At 43.4% G+C, this 19,272-nt stretch overlaps 1 protein-coding gene across 1 annotated transcript in view; it reads right to left on the bottom strand.

Moving 5' to 3' along the window:
• The window catches only part of LOC124132531 (lysosomal alpha-mannosidase-like), an 85,000-nt gene that overhangs the window by 39,286 nt on the left and 26,442 nt on the right, over positions 1–19,272 (bottom strand). The window contains exons 2-5 of the mRNA XM_046496477.2: positions 14,707–14,944; positions 10,546–10,666; positions 2,560–2,736; positions 1,485–1,678 (exon numbers count right to left, since the gene is read on the bottom strand). Coding sequence (XP_046352433.2) covers positions 1,485–1,678; positions 2,560–2,736; positions 10,546–10,666; positions 14,707–14,886 — 672 coding nt within the window. The 5' untranslated portion in view covers positions 14,887–14,944. The remainder of the gene's footprint in view (positions 1–1,484; positions 1,679–2,559; positions 2,737–10,545; positions 10,667–14,706; positions 14,945–19,272) is intronic.

Raw genomic sequence — 19,272 nt, forward strand, 5'->3', positions numbered from 1 at the left:
TACACCTGTACACATAACTGTAAATACCTGTACATACACCTGTAGACATAATTGTAAATTTACCTGTACATACACCTGTAGACATAACTGTAAATCTACCTGTATATACACCTGTACACATAACTGTAAATTTACCTTTAATTACACCTGTACACATAACTGTAAATCTACCTGTACATACACCTGTACACATTACTGTAAATTTACCTATACACCTGTAGACATAACTGTAAATCTACCTTTACATACACCTGTAGACATAACTGTAAATCTACCTGTACATACACCTGTACACATTACTGTAAAATTTACCTTTAATTACACCTGTACACATAACTGTAAATCTACCTGTACATACACCTGTACACATTACTGTAAATTTACCTATACACCTGTAGACATAACTTTAAATTTACTTTTACATACACCTGTTCACACACCTGTAGATTGACCTATACATACACCTGTACACATTACTGTAAATTTACCTATACACCTGTAGACATAACTGTAAATTTACTTTTAAATACACCTGTTCACACACCTGTAAATTTACCTGTACATACACTTGTACACATTACTGTAAATTTACCTATACATCTGTAGACATAACTGTAAATTTACTTTTACATACACCTGTTCACACACCTGTAAATTTACCTTTACATACACCTGTACACATTACTGTAAATTTACCTATACACCTGTACACGTAACTGTAAATTTAGCTTTGCATACACCTGTTCACATTACTGTAAATCTATCTTTACACACGCCTGTACACATAACTGTAAATTTACCTTAACATACACATGTACACATAACTGTAAATCTACCTTTACATTGTGTACATACGCCTGTACACATTACTGTAAATTTAGGGGCGGTCGGGTAGCCTAGTGGTTAAAGCGTTAGCTCGTCACGCCGACGACCTGGGTTCGATTCCCCACATGGGTACAATGTGTGAAGCCCATTTCCTGTGCCCCCCGTCGTGATATTGCTGGAATATTGCTAAAAGCGGCGTAAAACCACACTCACTCACTCACTCACTACTGTAAAGTTTCCCTTACATACCCCTGTACACATACCTGTAAATCTCGCTTCACATACACCTGTACACACACCTGTACAATTACCTGTCCATGCAATGCACTTGTACAATTATCTCTGCATATACCTGTACAAATACATTGCTCAAGTGATAGCATGGCACTGCAAGAAGGTTCTTTTACATATTTGGGTTGTGAGTACAATTGCTAATTAGAGAAGAGAGAACTGCCACATGTTTTTTATGGATTATCGGCATAACATTTGCATCTCATGTCGTGTATTGTTCATTTTGTGACAAAACATCCCCAAATCATTAACAAAATCGTTCTTGTATACCCAACACTGACTAAAGCTATAACCTCTAAGTGAACTTGAGGAGTTGTTCACCACGCGATACGTCATGATGATGGTCATCGGTATTTGTTAAGACATACCTGTGCAAATATTGACGAATGTTCTCTGGAATGTCCGAACTGGTCGACATGCCAGGCTACCTTGGATTGGGCACAGGGTCCGAAGTGACGGTCAATGAAATCAAACCCCAGTGTGTGCTGGTCGATGATGTCGTTGTAGAATGTCGTCGCTGCGTCGCTCATACACCATCCTCCTATGACAATCTCCAGACGCCCTTCAGAGGGATTAACAACCTACTAAGGACCTGTTTACACCGTCAACACTGCAGTAAACACCCCGCAGGTCAAGACCGTGCTGGAATAATACCCCGCCATCTCGGCAATTACCGTCACGATGGTCTACATATAATGATATTATGAAATAAACATAATCTACATGTTCTAGAACTTCACTGAATTTTGGCTCAAATGATTGTATTTTGATGCTTGTATATACTGTTTGTCTAATCGTGTACGTGTATATGATTTTCTCTAATGAGAACCACTCAACTGCCTTGATAGATTTGACCCGTGAAAATCCGGAAGGATAGGTCTTCAGCAACCCATGCTTGCCGTAAAAGACGACTTTGCTTGTCGTAAGAGGCGACTTACGGGATCGGGTGGTCAGGCTCGCTGACTTGGTTGCATGTCATTGTATCCCAATTGCGTGGACATATGCTCATGATGTCAATCACTGGATTGTCTGGTCCAGACTTGATTATTTACAGACCGCCGTCACACAGCTGGAATATTGCAGAGTGCGGCGTTAAACAAGAAAGAAACAAGCTAGTGAGAACAGTTAACTAACGAGTTGATGTCAATGAATCACAATCAGTACATGGACTTCTCGAACGGAAGACAAGCTACAGTTGACAGTGAGAGCAATGAGCAGTACTCAGTTACTGGTGGATGATGACGTGTATCATGGGACCCGCTTCCCAGACGTTCACCACGTTGGTGAAACCCACGACCCAGGTACTGTGCCTACCCACCAACGATCATAATCAGGCTCTGGGAATCCACAATGGATCCAAACTCATCTACGGGACGTAACTCGCAACACTCTAACACTCAACCCTCTTAAAGGTCGGAATATAAATACGGAAAATTGACATACTTTGTTTGATGAGTTCCTTGACCTGGGCTTGTGTTTGCTGGTCTATTTCCTTCCACCACATGGACAGGAAGGCCATTTCGATGAAGATGAATTTTCTTTTGGGGTTTTCCAATAGTTCAGGAATAGTCGTATTGAGGACGCAGCGAACACATTCGTGGCCAAAATGGTGGGAATATCCTGGAAGAAAACGCATATCGTTATGTTCGTTTCTTAAATCATGGAAATGGGGAAATGAAATTGACTAGGACGCCTGGTGCTGTGGTCGTGGCTGGAGTAGTAGTTGGAGCGGCTGTGTTTGTTGAAGAAGAGGCACAACAGTGGAGGTAGTGACGGTTAGTAGTGGTAGTAGTAGTAGTAGTAGTAGTAGTTGTGGTGGTAGTAGTAGTAGTAGTAGTAGTAGTGGTGTTGGTGGTTGTGGTGGTGGTAATAGCAGTAGTAGTAGTGGTGGCAGTAGTAGTCCTAGTAGTAGTAGCACTAATGGTAGTAGTAGAAATATTAGTGGAAGAGGTAGTAGTAGTTGTAGTAGTAGAGGAGGTAGTAGTATTAGTAGCAATACTAGTAGTAGTTGTTGTAGTAGCAGTAGTTGCAGCAGCAGCAGTAGTAGTGGTAGTAGTAGAACAGCAGGATCAGTAGTCGTGGTAATATTAGTAGTAGCAGTAACAGGAGTAGAAGTGGTGGTAGTAGTAGTAGTAGTAGTAGTAGTAGTAGTAGTAGTAGCAGCATTGGTAGTAGTAGTGGTAGTAGTAGCAGTTGCAGTGGCAGTTGTTGAAGTTGTGGTAGTAGTAGTGGTTGTAACAGCAGCAGTACCAGTAGTAGCATTAGTAGAAGAGGTAGTAGTGGCTGTAGTGGTGGCAGTAGTAGTAGTAGTAGTAGTAGTAGTAGTAGTAGGAGTAGGAGGAGGAGGAGGAGGAGGAGGAGTAGATTGGTAATAGCAGCTGTAGAAGTGGCACTTGTAGTAGTCAAGGAGTAGGTTGTTACTGCCCCCGCCAAGGAGCACAACAACGACCCATGTTTATAAAGCGGTAAAAATGTAAATCAGTAAATTGATCAAAGATGTTTGCCCCGGCATGACCTTCTCGGAGCAGTATATCGCCCACATAAACATCAAGTATGACCTCAATGTAGGCCTCTGTTAACCCGTTTCTATAGACAGGTACATAACATTGCGATTGACATATCAAAAGTGCTAGCCTAAGTGTCGTATAAACTCATTTGTGACATGTTTCAAAAGGTGCGCCGAAGTGTAAACGATAAAAATATCCCGAGCTCAGCGTCGTCAGTTTGACTTACCAACCTCACACTGCACCATCCACGTTAACCAAATCCTTTTATAAAAATACGATTCAACACCGTGTAACCAAACCTGCTCCATGTAGACACGGTCATTCACTGGTTTGGGGAGCCGCTGTCGAAGATTTCATTACTACAGCCAACCCAAGCCCTGAGTGTATATTCCGGGACGTCAATTCCACTCTCCCCAAACACGACAGTAAAACGTGCGTTTTTACACGAATTTCAGAAACGATTTAACATTTCAGACCTGCATTATTGTCACAGAATAAAGTGTGTCACAACTCTGTCATATTACAATCTATGGGTTATTTCTCAAATAGTTGATGAAGTCGTGAAGGGGCGAGCACCAGGATGACTGAAAACAGCTGTCACTGCTTTATAGCCATGTGCAGCCAAATATGTTTGTGTCTTTGTCTCCTGGGTTTGGTCTTGAGACAATGACAGAAGACCTACGGGATGTTTTCGCACATACAAATGCCACTTAGCATACGTTTCAAGAAACTCTATTTAAGATCTTAATTAAGATCAATGGCCTATTAGCAACGAAAAATGAAAGTGCGTCGTTTTTTTAGTGCGTCGTTGTGTTCAAGGCATTTAATTAAATAACACTTAACAGTCTCGAAAAACAACACTGCGCGTTGACGACGTTTTTGAGGCAGTCTTTGATGTTTTCTTTCCACAATGACCAAGACGAATTCGCGTGAGAATGATTTCATCACGTCTTCCGGCTCAGTGGTCTCGATATGTTTTACGTATGGCCATCTTCAAAAGACATCCGTCGTCGTATATTTTTACGAACGTGTTCTTATGACTGCATGCGTGGTGATTGATCACTGCACCAGCGTTAACAGATCGCGGAAGATGGTGTCGAGACTGCGCTGTGTTAAACGACACATTGTTTCAGTTTTATCACGGCGTGGCACCTTCGAGTAGGAGCACCCCTTGGGGTCACCGGGTCACAAGTGACCCCAAGACCTCTGCTGGTCGTATGAAGGTCACTTGGTTGATTCCGTGACAACGTGTGTACAGGTGTTCATGATATCACTCACTGGTGCGTCCAGACTCGATTGTGCAATGCCGCAGTTCTACAGCTAGATATGAATACGGCGTTATACAATACACAAACAAACAGACAGACAGACAGACAGACAGACAGGCAGACAGACAGACAGACAGACAGACAGACAGACAGACAGACAGACAGACAGACAAACAAACAAACAAACTGACAGACAGACAGACAGACAAACAGACAGGCAGGCAGACACACAGACAGGCAGGCAGACAGACAAACAGACAGGCAGGCAGACACACAGACAGACAGACAGACACACAGACACACAGACAGACAGACAGACAGACCATGTGGGGGGAACTACAAACGAGATGCAGACCCGAGATTGTTACTATGTGCTTAGTTCTGGTAAGGTAGGTAGCCCAGTGGTTAAAGCGTTCCCTCGTGAAGGCCGAAGACCCGGGTTCAATTCCCGACATGGGTACAATGTGTGAAGCCCATTTCTGGTGACCCCGCCGTGATATTGTTGGAATATTGCTGAAAGCGGCCTAAAAATAACTCGTTCACTCAGACCAGAGATTTGACTAATTTGGATTAAAAACCGGATCCATACACGATTGAGGAACGTAATATTGTACTTGTGATTAGTCTGTCCGGGGTTTATTAATCAGCATTAAATACAGGTGCGTAATCCTAACAGTACTCCACCTGTTGTTATCACCGTGAAGATCCGGGATAGAGTAGGTCTTCAGCAACCCATGCTTGCCGTAAATGGCGACTATCCTTGTCGTAAGAGGCGACTAACGGGATCGGGTGGTCAGGCTCGCTGACTTGGTTGATGCATGTCATTGTATCCCACTTTCGTGGATCGATGCTCATGATGTCAATCACTGGATTGTCTGGTCTAGACTCGATTATTGACAGACCGCCGTCATATAGCTTGAATATTGCTGAGTGCGGCGTTAAACAACAAACAAACTAACCATGTGCTGTTATCCCCGGTACCCCACCTGTTGGTATCCCCGGTACTCCCACCTGTTGTTATCTCCGGTACTCCTATCTGTTGTTATCCCCGGTACTCCCAATAGTCGTTATCCACAGTACTCCCACCTGTTGTTATCCCCAGTACTCCCATCTGTTGTTATCCCTGGTACTCCCATCTGTTGTTATCCCCGGTACTCCCATCTGTTGTTATACCCGGTACTCCCGCCTCTCGTTTAATCCGGTACTCCCATCTGTTGATATCCCCGGTGTTCCCATCTGTTGCTATACCCGGTGTTCCCATCTGTTGCTGTACCCGGTACTCCCATCTGTTGCTATACCCGGTGTTCCCATCTGTTGATATCCCCGGTGTTCCCATCTGTTGTTATACCCGGTACTCCAACCTGTTGTTATACCCGGTACTCCCTCTTGTTTTTATCCCCGGTACTCCCATCTGTTGTTATCCCCGGTACTCCCATCTGTTGTTATCCTCGGTACTCCCATCTGTTGTTATATTCGGTACTCCCATCTGTTGTTATCCCCGGTACTCCCATCTGTTGTAACAGTTATTCCCGGTACTCCCATCTGTTGTTATCCCCGGTACTCCCATCTGTTGTTATCCCCGGTACTCCCTCCTCTCGTTATCCCCGGTACCCCACATGTTGTTACCCCCGGTACTCCCACCTGTTGTTATCCCCAGTACTCCCGTCTATTGATATACCCGGTACTCTCATCTGTTGTTATCCCCAGTACTCCCGTCTATTGATATCCCCGGTACTCCCATCTGCTGTGATCCCCGGTTCTCCAACATGTTGTTATCCCCAGTACTCCCGTCTATTGATATCCCCGGTACTCCCATCTGCTGTGATCCCAAGTTCTCCCACATGTTGTTATCCCCAGTACTCCCGTCTATTGATATCCCTGGTACTCCCACATGTTGTTATCCCCAGTACTCCCGTCTATTGATATCCCCAGTACTCTCATCTGTTGTTATCCCCAGTACTCCCGTCTATTGATATCCCTGGTACTCCCACCTGTTGTTATCCCCAATACTCCCGTCTATTGATATCCCTGGTACTCCCACATGTTGTTATCCCCAGTACTCCCGTCTATTGATATCCCTGGTACTCCCACATGTTGTTATCCCCAGTACTCCCGTCTATTGATATCCCCGGTACTCCCACTTGTTGTTATCCCCAGTACTCCCGTCTATTGATATCCCTGGTACTCCAACATGTTCTTATCCCCAGTACTCCCGTCTATTGATATACCCGGTACTCCCACATGTTGTTATCCCCAGTACTCCCGTCTATTGATATCCCCGGTACTCCCACATGTTGTTATCCCCGGTACTCCCGTCTATTGATATACCCGGTACTCCCACATGTTGTTATCCCCGGCACTCCCCCATGTTGTTATCCCCAGTACTCCCGTCTATTGATATCCCCGGTACTCCCACCTGTTGTTATCCCCAGTACTCCCGTCTATTGATATACCCGGTACTCCCACATGTTGTTATCCCCGGTACGCCCACCTGTTGTTATCCCCAGTACTCCCGTCTATTGATATCCCCGGTACTCCCACATGTTGTTATCCCCAGTACTCCCGTCTATTGATATCCCCGGTACTCCCACATGTTGTTATCCCCAGTACTCCCGTCTATTGATATACCCGGTACTCCCACATGTTGTTATCCCCAGTACTCCCGTCTATTGATATCCCCGGTACTCCCACATGTTGTTATCCCTTGTACTCCCACCTGTTGTTATCCCCAGTACTCCCGTCTATTGATATACCCGGTACTCCCACATGTTGTTATCCCCAGTACTCCCGTCTATTGATATCCCCGGTACTCCCACCTGTTGTTATCCCCAGTACTCCCGTCTATTGATATACCCGGTACTCCCACATGTTGTTATCCCCGGTACTCCCACCTGTTGTTATCCCCAGTACTCCCGTCTATTGATATCCCTGGTACTCCCACCTGTTGTTATCCCCAGTACTCCCGTCTATTGATATACCCGGTACTCCCACATGTTGTTATCCCCAGTACTCCCGTCTATTGATATCCCCGGTACTCCAACATGTTGTTATCCCCAGTACTCCCGTCTATTGATATACCCGTTACTCCCACATGTTGTTACCCCCGGTACTCCCACCTGTTGTTATCCCCAGTACTCCCATCTATTGATATCCCCGGTACTCCCACATGTTGTTATCCCCAGTACTCCCGTCTATTGATATCCCCGGTACTCCCATCTGTTGTTATCCCAAGTACTCCCGTCTATTGATATCCCCAGTACTCCCACCTGCTGTTATCCCCGCGAGTTTATTGCTCTCACACAACTGTCACAGTTCACGACAATCCACAGTTCAAGCTACTGTAAACAGCTGTCCCGATGTGTTTCAGCCCTCCTTTCCCACGGTGTCCCATGTTTAGAATTTAGAATTGGTGACAAAAACTCAACGTGACATTCTTACATTGTTCTGACATGATATTACGTTTATCGCGAGATCCTACACAGAAATCGTTCGTTCATCTTTAAAAAAATCAGAAAATCTGTTATTACGGTGTCTGGAACGTTCATCTGATAAATAATAACGAAATGAAATAGGGTCATGGTTATAAGCGATAAGTCAGTGAAAATAGTAGACTAGCTGTACTAGTAACTGGTCATTGTGATAAAGGGCTTACGGCGTGGGAACCGAATGATCCATGTATGTATAACACACATTTCTATGCCTGCTTTCTTGGTTGTGTCGTCTAAAATCACTTTACTCCCTTAATGCCTAGCATTTGCCACTTTAAGATGACACAAATCACCATTTAAAAACGCACCTCTAAAAGTTATAATCACGAGAATATTTTTTTACTGTAATAAATGACAGTAGTGTTTCAGAGCGCACCTGTTGTCATTGCTAAAAAAATTACATCTAAAAGTTATAATCAAGATAATGTCTTTTTACTGTAATATATAAATGTCAGAGTGTCAGAGCGTACCTGTTAGCATTGCTTAGTAATGCAGCGTGAACATGTCTTGTCATTGACGTGCACATCAGGCCTGTCACTTACATACAGTACTTAATCAATGCATATTTGCACTGCTCTATGTATTTTTTCGTATTTATTACTTTAAAAAAAAATAAAGCTGTATTACACATTGTGAAATACCAAAACGAGTGCTTATGTACTCTTAGAAAAATATTGAAAGCTCTCAACATCCCTTGGCTTATTGCGTGTGGAGATGATAGCTCACTGAGAGGAGCTTATGCACCACTAGATGACCCCAGCAACCTTGTTGCTAGGCTGACGTCACATGGCATTGTTTCGCCGATGGATCTTGCAACTAAATTCCACAAATTACGTCATCGGGTATTGTGACGTTATTGTAAACTTTGTGATGCAAGGCCCCGTTCCACAAGGCGACCGTACTGTAGAGCAACGACAGTCGTTAGTCTAAGTTAAAGTATGTGAGTTGCGATAACCTTAGCGCCACGATAACTTTTTGGAACGGACGCCTGAATTTTAAAGGTAGACCGTTGTATTGTATTTAACTCATACGTTTCAACTTATGACGTGTTTGAAGTATTATTCTGTTAAACTCAATTTGGTTATGCCGTGGATCGCATAGGTGTCAGGTTATTCACACTCAACAGTATAATTCAAAATACGTTATAAATGGCAAGTAATACTCGTTTCATAAATTGGTATTACACAGGAGCTCGTTTAGTATCCTTTGTCTCTAAGATGCATGGCGTGCATGTATGTGAGAGAGAACGTATGCATGTTTCCTTATGTGTCTGTGTGTGCCTGTTTAGAATGTGTCTTTTCTGTGTCCGTCTCTGTAAATGTATGTGTGTCCGTATGTCCGTGTCCATATGTCCATGCTAAAGAACACATGTCACCACGCCATCCGTATATGTGAAATTACCCCAAATATTCATAAGCCCCACATTTTGAGTGAGTGAGTGAGTGAGTTTGGTTTAACGCCGCTTTTAACAGTATTCCAGTTATATCGCGGCGTGTCAGCTTAATGTGGGAGGAAAGCCCGAAGTGATGCAGGTCTCAAACGTTTACCACTTCGGTGAAACCCACGAGGACGGGTATGGCGCTGACAAACCTAGAAACATAATCGGGGCGAACCGGATTCGAACCCACAATCATAGGTATCTGGCGTGCCCAAGGGACGCAACTCTGCACTGCGAATCGCGGCGCCGCAGACGACTGGGACACCCGGACTAGTATAAGCAGCCACACAAACGCACACACGCGCATGCACGTCGCTATATAAGTGCAATAATCTTGGACGCGACGATAAACCCCATTTCACCTCACCACCGATTTTTCTCCTTTTCCGTCCAATGGAATCTGTTTCGGCGGATAATCGAGACTGGTTATTCTCTGGCGTTGACGTTATATATTATATTGACTAACCCTTGTTAATGTTACTATTGTGCGAGTGGATACTCCAAAGCAGTATTTTGCCTTTCCATTATAATAAAAATCCTTGAACTATTCGCAACCAACTTGAAATGAGATATAATACACGGGGTAATCGAGCATTTTTCTGCATTTTTCTGCATGAGACACGTGTCGACCTACTGATGACGTCAATCCAGTGAAATCACTCTCACTTGTCTTTGTTGTTAGCCCAAGCTGTGCTAGTTTTACGTAATGTGTTGACAGATGTACCTACCGGACCCTACGCTCTTCTCCCCCGTGTAGTACTGGTCCATTGTCTTCAACCAGCCAACGTCGTCGTGGGAATGTGCGACGATGTGCACGTTGAGCATGTCGTCTCGTACTGGATTACATAGCTGGAAGTAGATAAGCTTCGGGATTAATTTACACTTGAGTATATTACCGAATCACATGTCACAGTGTACTCGTAGGGGTATCAATGGATTAATGGGCGTTATAACACACGTGTTCCTTTGCTCTCTCTCTCTCTCTCTCTCTCTCTCTCTCTCTCTCTCGCTCTCTCTCTCTCTCTCGTAACAGATGTGACGTGTCTCTCACATATGTGACCGATGTGACGTGTCTCTCACACACGTGACCTACGTTCATGTCTCTAACACATGTAACCGATGTGACGTGTCTCTCTTACATGTGAACGATGAGACGTGTCTCTCTCACATGTGACCGTGACGTGTCTCTCACACATGTGACCGACGTTGCGTGTCTCTAACACATGTGAACAATGTGACGTGTCTCTCACACACGTGACAGACGTGGCGTGTCTCTCACACATGTGACCAATGTGACGTCTCTCTAGCATGCGACCGATGTGACGTGTCTCTCTCGCATGTGACCGTGACGTGTCTCTCACACACGTGACTGACGTTGTGTCTCTCACACATGTGAACAATGTGACGTGTCTCTCACACACGTGACAGACGTGGCGTGTCTCTCACACATGTGACCAGTGTGACGTCTCTCTAGCATTTGACCGATGTGACGTGTCTCTCTCACATGTGACCGTGACGTGTCTCTCACACACGTGACTGACGTTGTGTCTCTCACACATGTGAACAATGTGACGTGTCTCTCACACACGTGACAGACGTGGCGTGTCTCTCACACATGTGACCAGTGTGACGTCTCTCTAGCATTTGACCGATGTGACGTGTCTCTCTCACATGTGACCGTGACGTGTCTCTCACACACGTGACTGACGTTGTGTCTCTCACACATGTGAACAATGTGACGTGTCTCTCACACACGTGACAGACGTGGCGTGTCTCTCACACATGTGACCAGTGTGACGTTTCTCTAACATGCGACCGATGTGACGTGTCTCTCTCACATGTGACCGTGACGTGTCTCTCACACACGTGACCGACGTTGCGTGTATCTAACACATGTGAACAATGTGACGTGTCTGTCACACACGTGACAGACGTGGCGTGTCTCTCACACATGTGACCAATGTGACGTCTCTCTAGCATTTGACCGATGTGACGTGTCTCTCTCACATGTGACCGTGACGTGTCTCTTACACACGTGACTGACGTTGTGTCTCTCACACATGTGAACAATGTGACGTGTCTCTCACGCATGTGACCAATGTAAAGTGTCTATCACACATCGTAAGTCCACATGTCACATCAGCTCGTTTGTTCTGTAACACTGTGATAACCAATGCAGTTTGTGATCTCATAAAGTGATATAATTGGTTTAACCAACTGTTCTCAGCTCACATAAAGCGTTGAATGCACAAAATACCAGCCCCAGAGAGTCGTTTGTTGCAGACACAATAGCCTTCAGCAGACGCAATAGACTCACTTGACACCCAGACACATGTGTCCATTTAGACGTAATGCGTATATTCAGTCCAACTAAAACAATTTTAGCCGTCTCATCAAGATGTCTGGTATATAAGTGAAACCTTATATTCTTAATGGACAGACGACGGCAGAGGGAGACCTTCGGCTATTCGAGACGACCCTTCTCCAGATTAGAACGTGACTTGTGTACTTCTTAATTTGCCCTGCTTGTCACGTTAAGTCTATTTTTAAATCGGCGAATAAGCATTGGAACCAGAGAGATCGATAATATGTTTGTTCATTTGTGTATTGTTTTACGCCGCACTGAGCAAAATCCACCTATATGGCGGCGGTCTGTAAATAATCGAGTCTGCGAATCCAGTGATTGATATCATGAGCATCGATCCACGCAGTTGGGATCGATGACATGCATCAACCAAGTCAGCGAGCCTGATCACCCGATCCCGTTAGTCGCCTCTTACAAGCATAGTCGTGTTTACGGCAAGCATGGGTTGCTGAAGACCTATTCTACCCCGGATCTTCACGGGTCTCCTACCATATTTTCTAGTTATTTCGTTACGGTGTAGTATCTGGTCACCCTACATAATCCATATAGGAATTCAGGGACAAAGCAGAAATCCACGACTGTAGGAAACAGCGAATAAAATGGGTATCGGTTGGTTACTATGTCGGAGTATTGCCCTCTCTAAAAAGTTAGTTATCTGTCCTTGGCAACCACTAAAAGAAGATGATGCGCATGTGCTGGTCGAAACGTATCTACTTCCGGGAAGTGTCGCGCCATTGACGACGCCATATGTCCAGATGCTGTCAAAACAGCGATACTGTTGTAATTATAACAATCACTGTAAGTTACTACAATGTTAAGGGGGCACGGGTGGCCCAGTCGTCTAAGGCGCCACGATTCGCTGTGCAGAGTTGCGTCCCTTGGGCACGCCAGAAACCTACGTTTGTGGGCTCGAATCCCGGTTCGCCCCGATTATGTTTCTAGGTTTGTCAGCACCATACCCGTGCTCATGGGTTTCACCGAAGTGGTAAACGTCTCAGACCTGCATCACTTCGGGCTTTCCTCCCACATTAAGCTGACACGCCGCGATATAACTGGAATACTGTTAAAAGCGGCGTTAAACCCAACTCACTCACTACTACAATGTTACTATGTCTGACAGTAAACAGCAGCATAGAAGAGTCGACCATCACAGGGTCACCTTCGCTCTTACGTAGTGGTCACAGGTCGATTACAATACCATAAAAATTTGGTCTGTCTATACATGCACATCAGGCAGGCAGGTTAGAAAAACATGTTGCCTACACTTTAACATACAGTCGAAGAAAATACTTTATTTTCATTAGCGTTTACCAATGTTTCATAAGATCTGCGCTGAAACTTTGCACGAATCGCGTGTGATAGCCACACGTTATAGCGGGGGAGTGACTGATGCGTTATAAACAGACTGGCTTTTGATTCGCATCGGCTTTAACATTTTGGTGTATGGTGACTCAAGAATTGCCAAGTGAATTATATTGAAAGAACGTTTTCACATAGCTTCGACACAGTAACGTTGCCTAGATTAAGATAATTAATACTTTCTATAATTTGAACTGGCGCAATGAAGTTATGAATACTAATAGTCATAATTGTAGTGCTGCATTAATGTGACTGGCATATGATTAATAAAGATTAATTATACCAGCCCGTAACCGACAGTTACTGGGGAAACCATTTCCTTAATCATCTACAAACGAGAAACAATTATACCATTATCAGCGCTGGAAGTACTGTAGGCGGAAATATCTGCCCATAACGAATGATACGGTTACAGCTTATATTAGCACCATCTTCCAACAAAGAGAGGCGGGGCTGGGGTGGGTGTGTTGGTGTTTGGTGGTGTGTCTGGGTGAGGGGTGGGGGGGGGGGGGGGGGGTGTGTGTGTGTGTGTGTGTGTGTGGGGGGGGGGGGGGGGGGGGGGGGGGGGGGATGGTACGATGCCGTGCAGCTAGGTCATACGTCACTAGTGCCCCTACGGGGAGGTGTACTTGAGGTGTGTTCTTTGCCAACATTCTTAAAGAGTTGTCTTGATTCAGAAATACATGCTATAGAAAGCAACATTCATTTTGCTGTAGTTTTACAGTGTTTCCAAATTGGTAAAATCGTTACAATCATGCGACAGACACATATTCCTTATGTGGAGACTGACAAACGATCGACTAGTTCGTCATTATTACCTATGTACAATATGTATAATGATTCCGTAGTTTTCGATCTTAAATTCCCATTCAAGATTTCATTTTAAGTTTATTCCAATCGTTGTAAATTGAACTTTAAAGCCGTGACTACGACGTGCATGATCTTTTGTCAATGATAAATTGTCAATAGAGAGGCGCAAGTTTGTGACATCACCCGGAGGCAATCGCTGATGTGTATGCATTGCACATTCCACAATCAAAAGAAGTATCCTAACATAACGTCATTATAAAACCATTAGCGCTTCAGAAACACATTATCCAACGACAGGGCGATCTTCAAACAGTTAAGAAATGTCAACAATATCGATCGATAAGTATATACTTACATCAGGATTGCAAGTTCCCGTGAACTCTTGCTTTGCCGGCAAATCTCGACTTTGGACATGTCTCAGTGGAATATATGATTTCCTCACAGATGGACTTCTTGCACCCCAATACATGATGACCAATTGCACCGCGACGACCGGCAACGCTACCCACAGACATCGACGTAGATGAAGACGCATATTGCACTCGCCATCGACACCCAGCAAACCAGTTGTTCCTCTTGACTCTGCACTGAAACTAGGAACAATTGGCTATAAGCTTTAGCTCAACATAGGTAGTCCTTGGTTATGGGGGTTTTGTCAACAGTATAAACACAGCTTTCCCTTCTCAGCATTGACAGCTAACCGCCCTAATGCTGCCCGAGTGCTGGTTATACAGCCCCGTCACATAAAATCTATTGCCCGCTTAATTGGCCTACAGTAAACCGGTTCCGACTACAGCCCACTAGTCAACCAGCAATAATCCTTCCGCTGCTTGATGCGCTGTGTATTAATCTAGTATAATGATTCGCCAATTCAATACCTGTTAAAAAAATAATTAGCATTCACGATTATAGCAGAACGACATCAAGAGATATCATTCGAATGACAAGCCTGCTCTGTTTGAATAACTATATTTGAATATGGTGATTATTGATGGAGCTACATTCCAATACCTTAATACGCCAAGTTCATCAGACCAGTAGATTCGAATATCCTGGTTTTTGTACTAATTAAAACACGGCTGTAATGTCACTGTATTGTAACTGGTCTATTATGTTTCACGAATGGACACTTTGGTTGTGAATATATACATACCTACATTATCTGGGCTCAGCGTTTCAATTAATATTGATGTCAATTTTATGGATGTCAATTTCTTTGATATAATAAAGAAGTTGACATCCATAAATTCTCATCCTAATGTGCATCACTTTTAAATGCCTTTTGAAGACTTGATTTCAAATAATGTATTACTGTACACTGGGAATTAATGGAACTATTTCTCACTCAACTGAATGATTTCAAAGTTATCGCCAACAAATGTGTCGCCAAAGCGGCCTTGTGCACCTATTGTAAAGATCAGCCAACGACGTTACTTGATGCAAGCGCAACACCTGCCGAGAACAAGCTCCACGTGAATGATGCTCCATATCATATGAAGACTACAAAAAAAGTTATCGTTATTTTTTCAAATATTTTCACAAAAGTCTAAAAGTACGGATGTATTAAGTTTGAGAAAGTTGGGATGTTTTTAAAGTCAGTGTGACATCGACACTGCGGAGAACCGCCAGTTACTTGTCTGTTATACTTAACGCCATACCATATGAGAACAAGCACGAAGTTCCTGTGTCCCGTGAAGCTATCTATCGTATCGGGTGTTCCTGTGTTCATTGTGTTTATTATTATTCATGAATTCATGATGAAGCAAACTAACAAACTCTCTGGAATCACAACGATTACGTTTTTAAGCAAATACCGGTCTTTGAAGTTTCAGCGGTCTGTATGTTTTATTATATTTTTGCATTTAGAATATTCTAGTTTGCATATATTTCTTTTTCTGAAATTTCGTATCTTTCTGAGTCACGGTTTTAATGATCGGTTACACATAATCCTATGATTCTTATTCGTAAAAAACGATGAACTGGTAAGCTGTGAGTTTACGAGACTGTGCTTCGGGCAAAAGAATTGAATATTTATTTGTATTGGCAGCGTGGAAGTAAGTGCACATGACATCGGAATACAAAGCGAACTGGAAACAAATTCGGCCGTATGAACCGAGGAGAAACTAAACTAAAAGTGACCGAAGCTATGATTATGGAGATAAGATACTCTATGTGGGTTGTCGTGATTAGCAGGGATACATAACGGGACTGTAGATCGCATGCAATGCGAACGAGGGAAATTGACAGTTCTCCTCGCACTGATATTTACAACGTCACTCATATGTCGGTGTTTCGTCTCTGTTTGTTGTATTTACATATTGTAACCGCATCCCTCCTTAACGTGATAGAGGAACTGGCTTGACAATTAGGGCTTCACGTTAAGGATACGAAACAGTTTGACATATCTACTTATTGAGTTATTGAAATACGGTTTGCTGCAAGATGATGAATGACGATGATTTGTTTCACATATGAAAAATACAATAATACAACATTCCTACACTTCTATAGGTTTCGGGGGCGGTGGGGTAGCCGAGTGGTTGAAGCGTTCACTCGTCACGCCGAATACCCAGGTTCGATTCTCCACATGGGTACAATGTGTGAAGCCCATTTCTGGTGTCCCCCGCTGTGATATTGCTGGAATATTGCTAAAAGCGGCGTAAAACCAAACTCACTCACTCACTCTTCAGGTTTCAAGCGTTATTTTCAGTTTAGATAGCTCGTCGACATAGTGGTACAACCTGAGATAGTGGAGTTCAAAGACAAACGATTTTGAAAGTTATTTTTTGAAGATTATTCAGTGAAGCCCCGTTAATCCGGACAGAAATATCGGGGTGTTCGTTCGTAAAGAAGAGTGCCCGGATAGACGGAATCCAGATTACCAAGGTTTCATTCTACAGATGATAAAAGGTTAAAACATGTTGTTTGATAAATAGGCAAAAATATGAACCACCAAAAAACAAAGCGCATTCTTCTCCTTCATGATTCAAAGGCCCAGACGATATGACACATTGATATTTGTTTGCAAACAGAACAATACCGTCTAGCCTTAGTATACTATTTGTCAATTTCACCTACTCTGAAAATGTGTATTTTTTATGCATTCATGACTGCACGTGTTATGCACGCAGCTGTTCGCTGTTTGATCGTTGATTGTTTTGTGTGCTCTATCCCAATTGGGAAGGAAAACAGAAAGAAAATAACATTTAGTTTTCTCCGTGGGGAATGCAACAACATGATATTAGTCTGATTGCATCAAATGTCAGTTATGGCGACCACTGCAGTGCGGCAGCCATCGGGACAGACTTCGGAAAATATTTGGTGCTATGTTGTAACTCGGATAGCAGAAAGCGCCTGTTAAAGTGAGGGTAGTGTGGAGAGGGAGAGGTTGACGATAAGGATAGAAGCAGTATTGTGATAAAAAGACAAATAAAGTAAAGTATTGTATTTGATCAATTGATGAGTTTTCTGAAAACGTGACCTGCATCTTAGTGGTCATTGTTGATAACAGTGAGTGAGTCAGTATGGTTTTACGCCGCTTTTAGCAATATTCCAGCAATATCACGGCGGGGGACACCAGAAATGGGCTTCACACATTGTACCCATGTCGGGATTCGAACCAGGGTCTTCGGCGTGACGAGCGAACACTTTAACCACTAGGCTACCCGACCGCCCCCCATTGTTGATAATACGTGGACGAATCATGCTTTACAATATCTCAGCTTTGGCCTGGCTCACCTGGTGGGTATCGCTGTCTGTACTCCACACCAACTTTGTTTATTTCAATTGCTGTACTGACAAACGCATCAAGTGGTTTAATTCATCATGTAATAGGGTTTTAAGAAATGACTTGCTCAACGAAACCAAACTTTATGTCGCATCCGATTTCTATCCTAAAAATTGAATACATTTTTCTCCAGACATTGATCATGAGATGACAATGGCTCACTTCATCTACAAGTCTGCGACATTAAGAAATATAGTTATACCATTCATCCAATTAAACAAATGTCGCATCCGACTGTTGGATACGACACGATACGCTATCAATGTATGCACATGCATTTTGTTGACTCAGCAAACCTGGCAACTTATTCCCATTTCCCCTTAAGCTGATTCATCAAGTTGCAGAACAAATACCTTCAATTATCTATCGAATCCGAGAGTCGCATCCAGTCGCATTCAGACAGTGGTGTATCCGAGCACTGTGACAACTGTTTGGTGAATCACGTGTCTATATCCTGCTGTATCTGATTATTTCCGCTGCCAAGCCATCCCGGGCATTACAAGGAAGAGGGCCCGCTGTCTCTCTGGTATCAAATCATATCAACTTTCATAATTAGACTAAACCATTGTCACATAATTGTGATGAAACATTATGATTATTACACATCGATCGATGCATATTTCATTAGATGAGTGATTTGAAATGCAAGAGGCGTCTAGTTTCCCAATTAGATATCATACCAGCATTGATTTTCTTCTAATGACATAATGCAAAATGAAGTACGAGGGCGTGATAGCGTTTCTACATGCTGCATTTCATGTCACAAATGAGTACAGATGTACACTCCTGTCAACATATGTTAAAAAGCGATAAATATAATTATATATGTAATTACAACATACTTTAGACCCGTGAAGATCCGGGGTAGAATAGGACTTCAGCAACCCATTCTTGCCATAAAAGGCGATTCTGCTTTTCGTAAGGGGCGACTAACGGGATCGGGTGGTCAGGCTCGCTGACTTGGTTGATGCATGTCATCGATCCCAATAGCGTGGATCGATGCTCATGGTACCTGGATTGTCTGGTCCAGACTCGATTGTTTACAGCCCGCCGTCATATAGGTGGAATATTGCTGAGTACGGCGTTAAACAAACAAACAGACAACATAATATACAACTAGTTGTTTCAAAGATA

Source organism: Haliotis rufescens, unplaced genomic scaffold (genome assembly GCF_023055435.1).
Source record: "Haliotis rufescens isolate VD_foot unplaced genomic scaffold, xgHalRufe1.0.p SCAF_20, whole genome shotgun sequence".
Taxonomy (NCBI): Eukaryota; Metazoa; Mollusca; class Gastropoda; order Lepetellida; family Haliotidae; genus Haliotis; species Haliotis rufescens.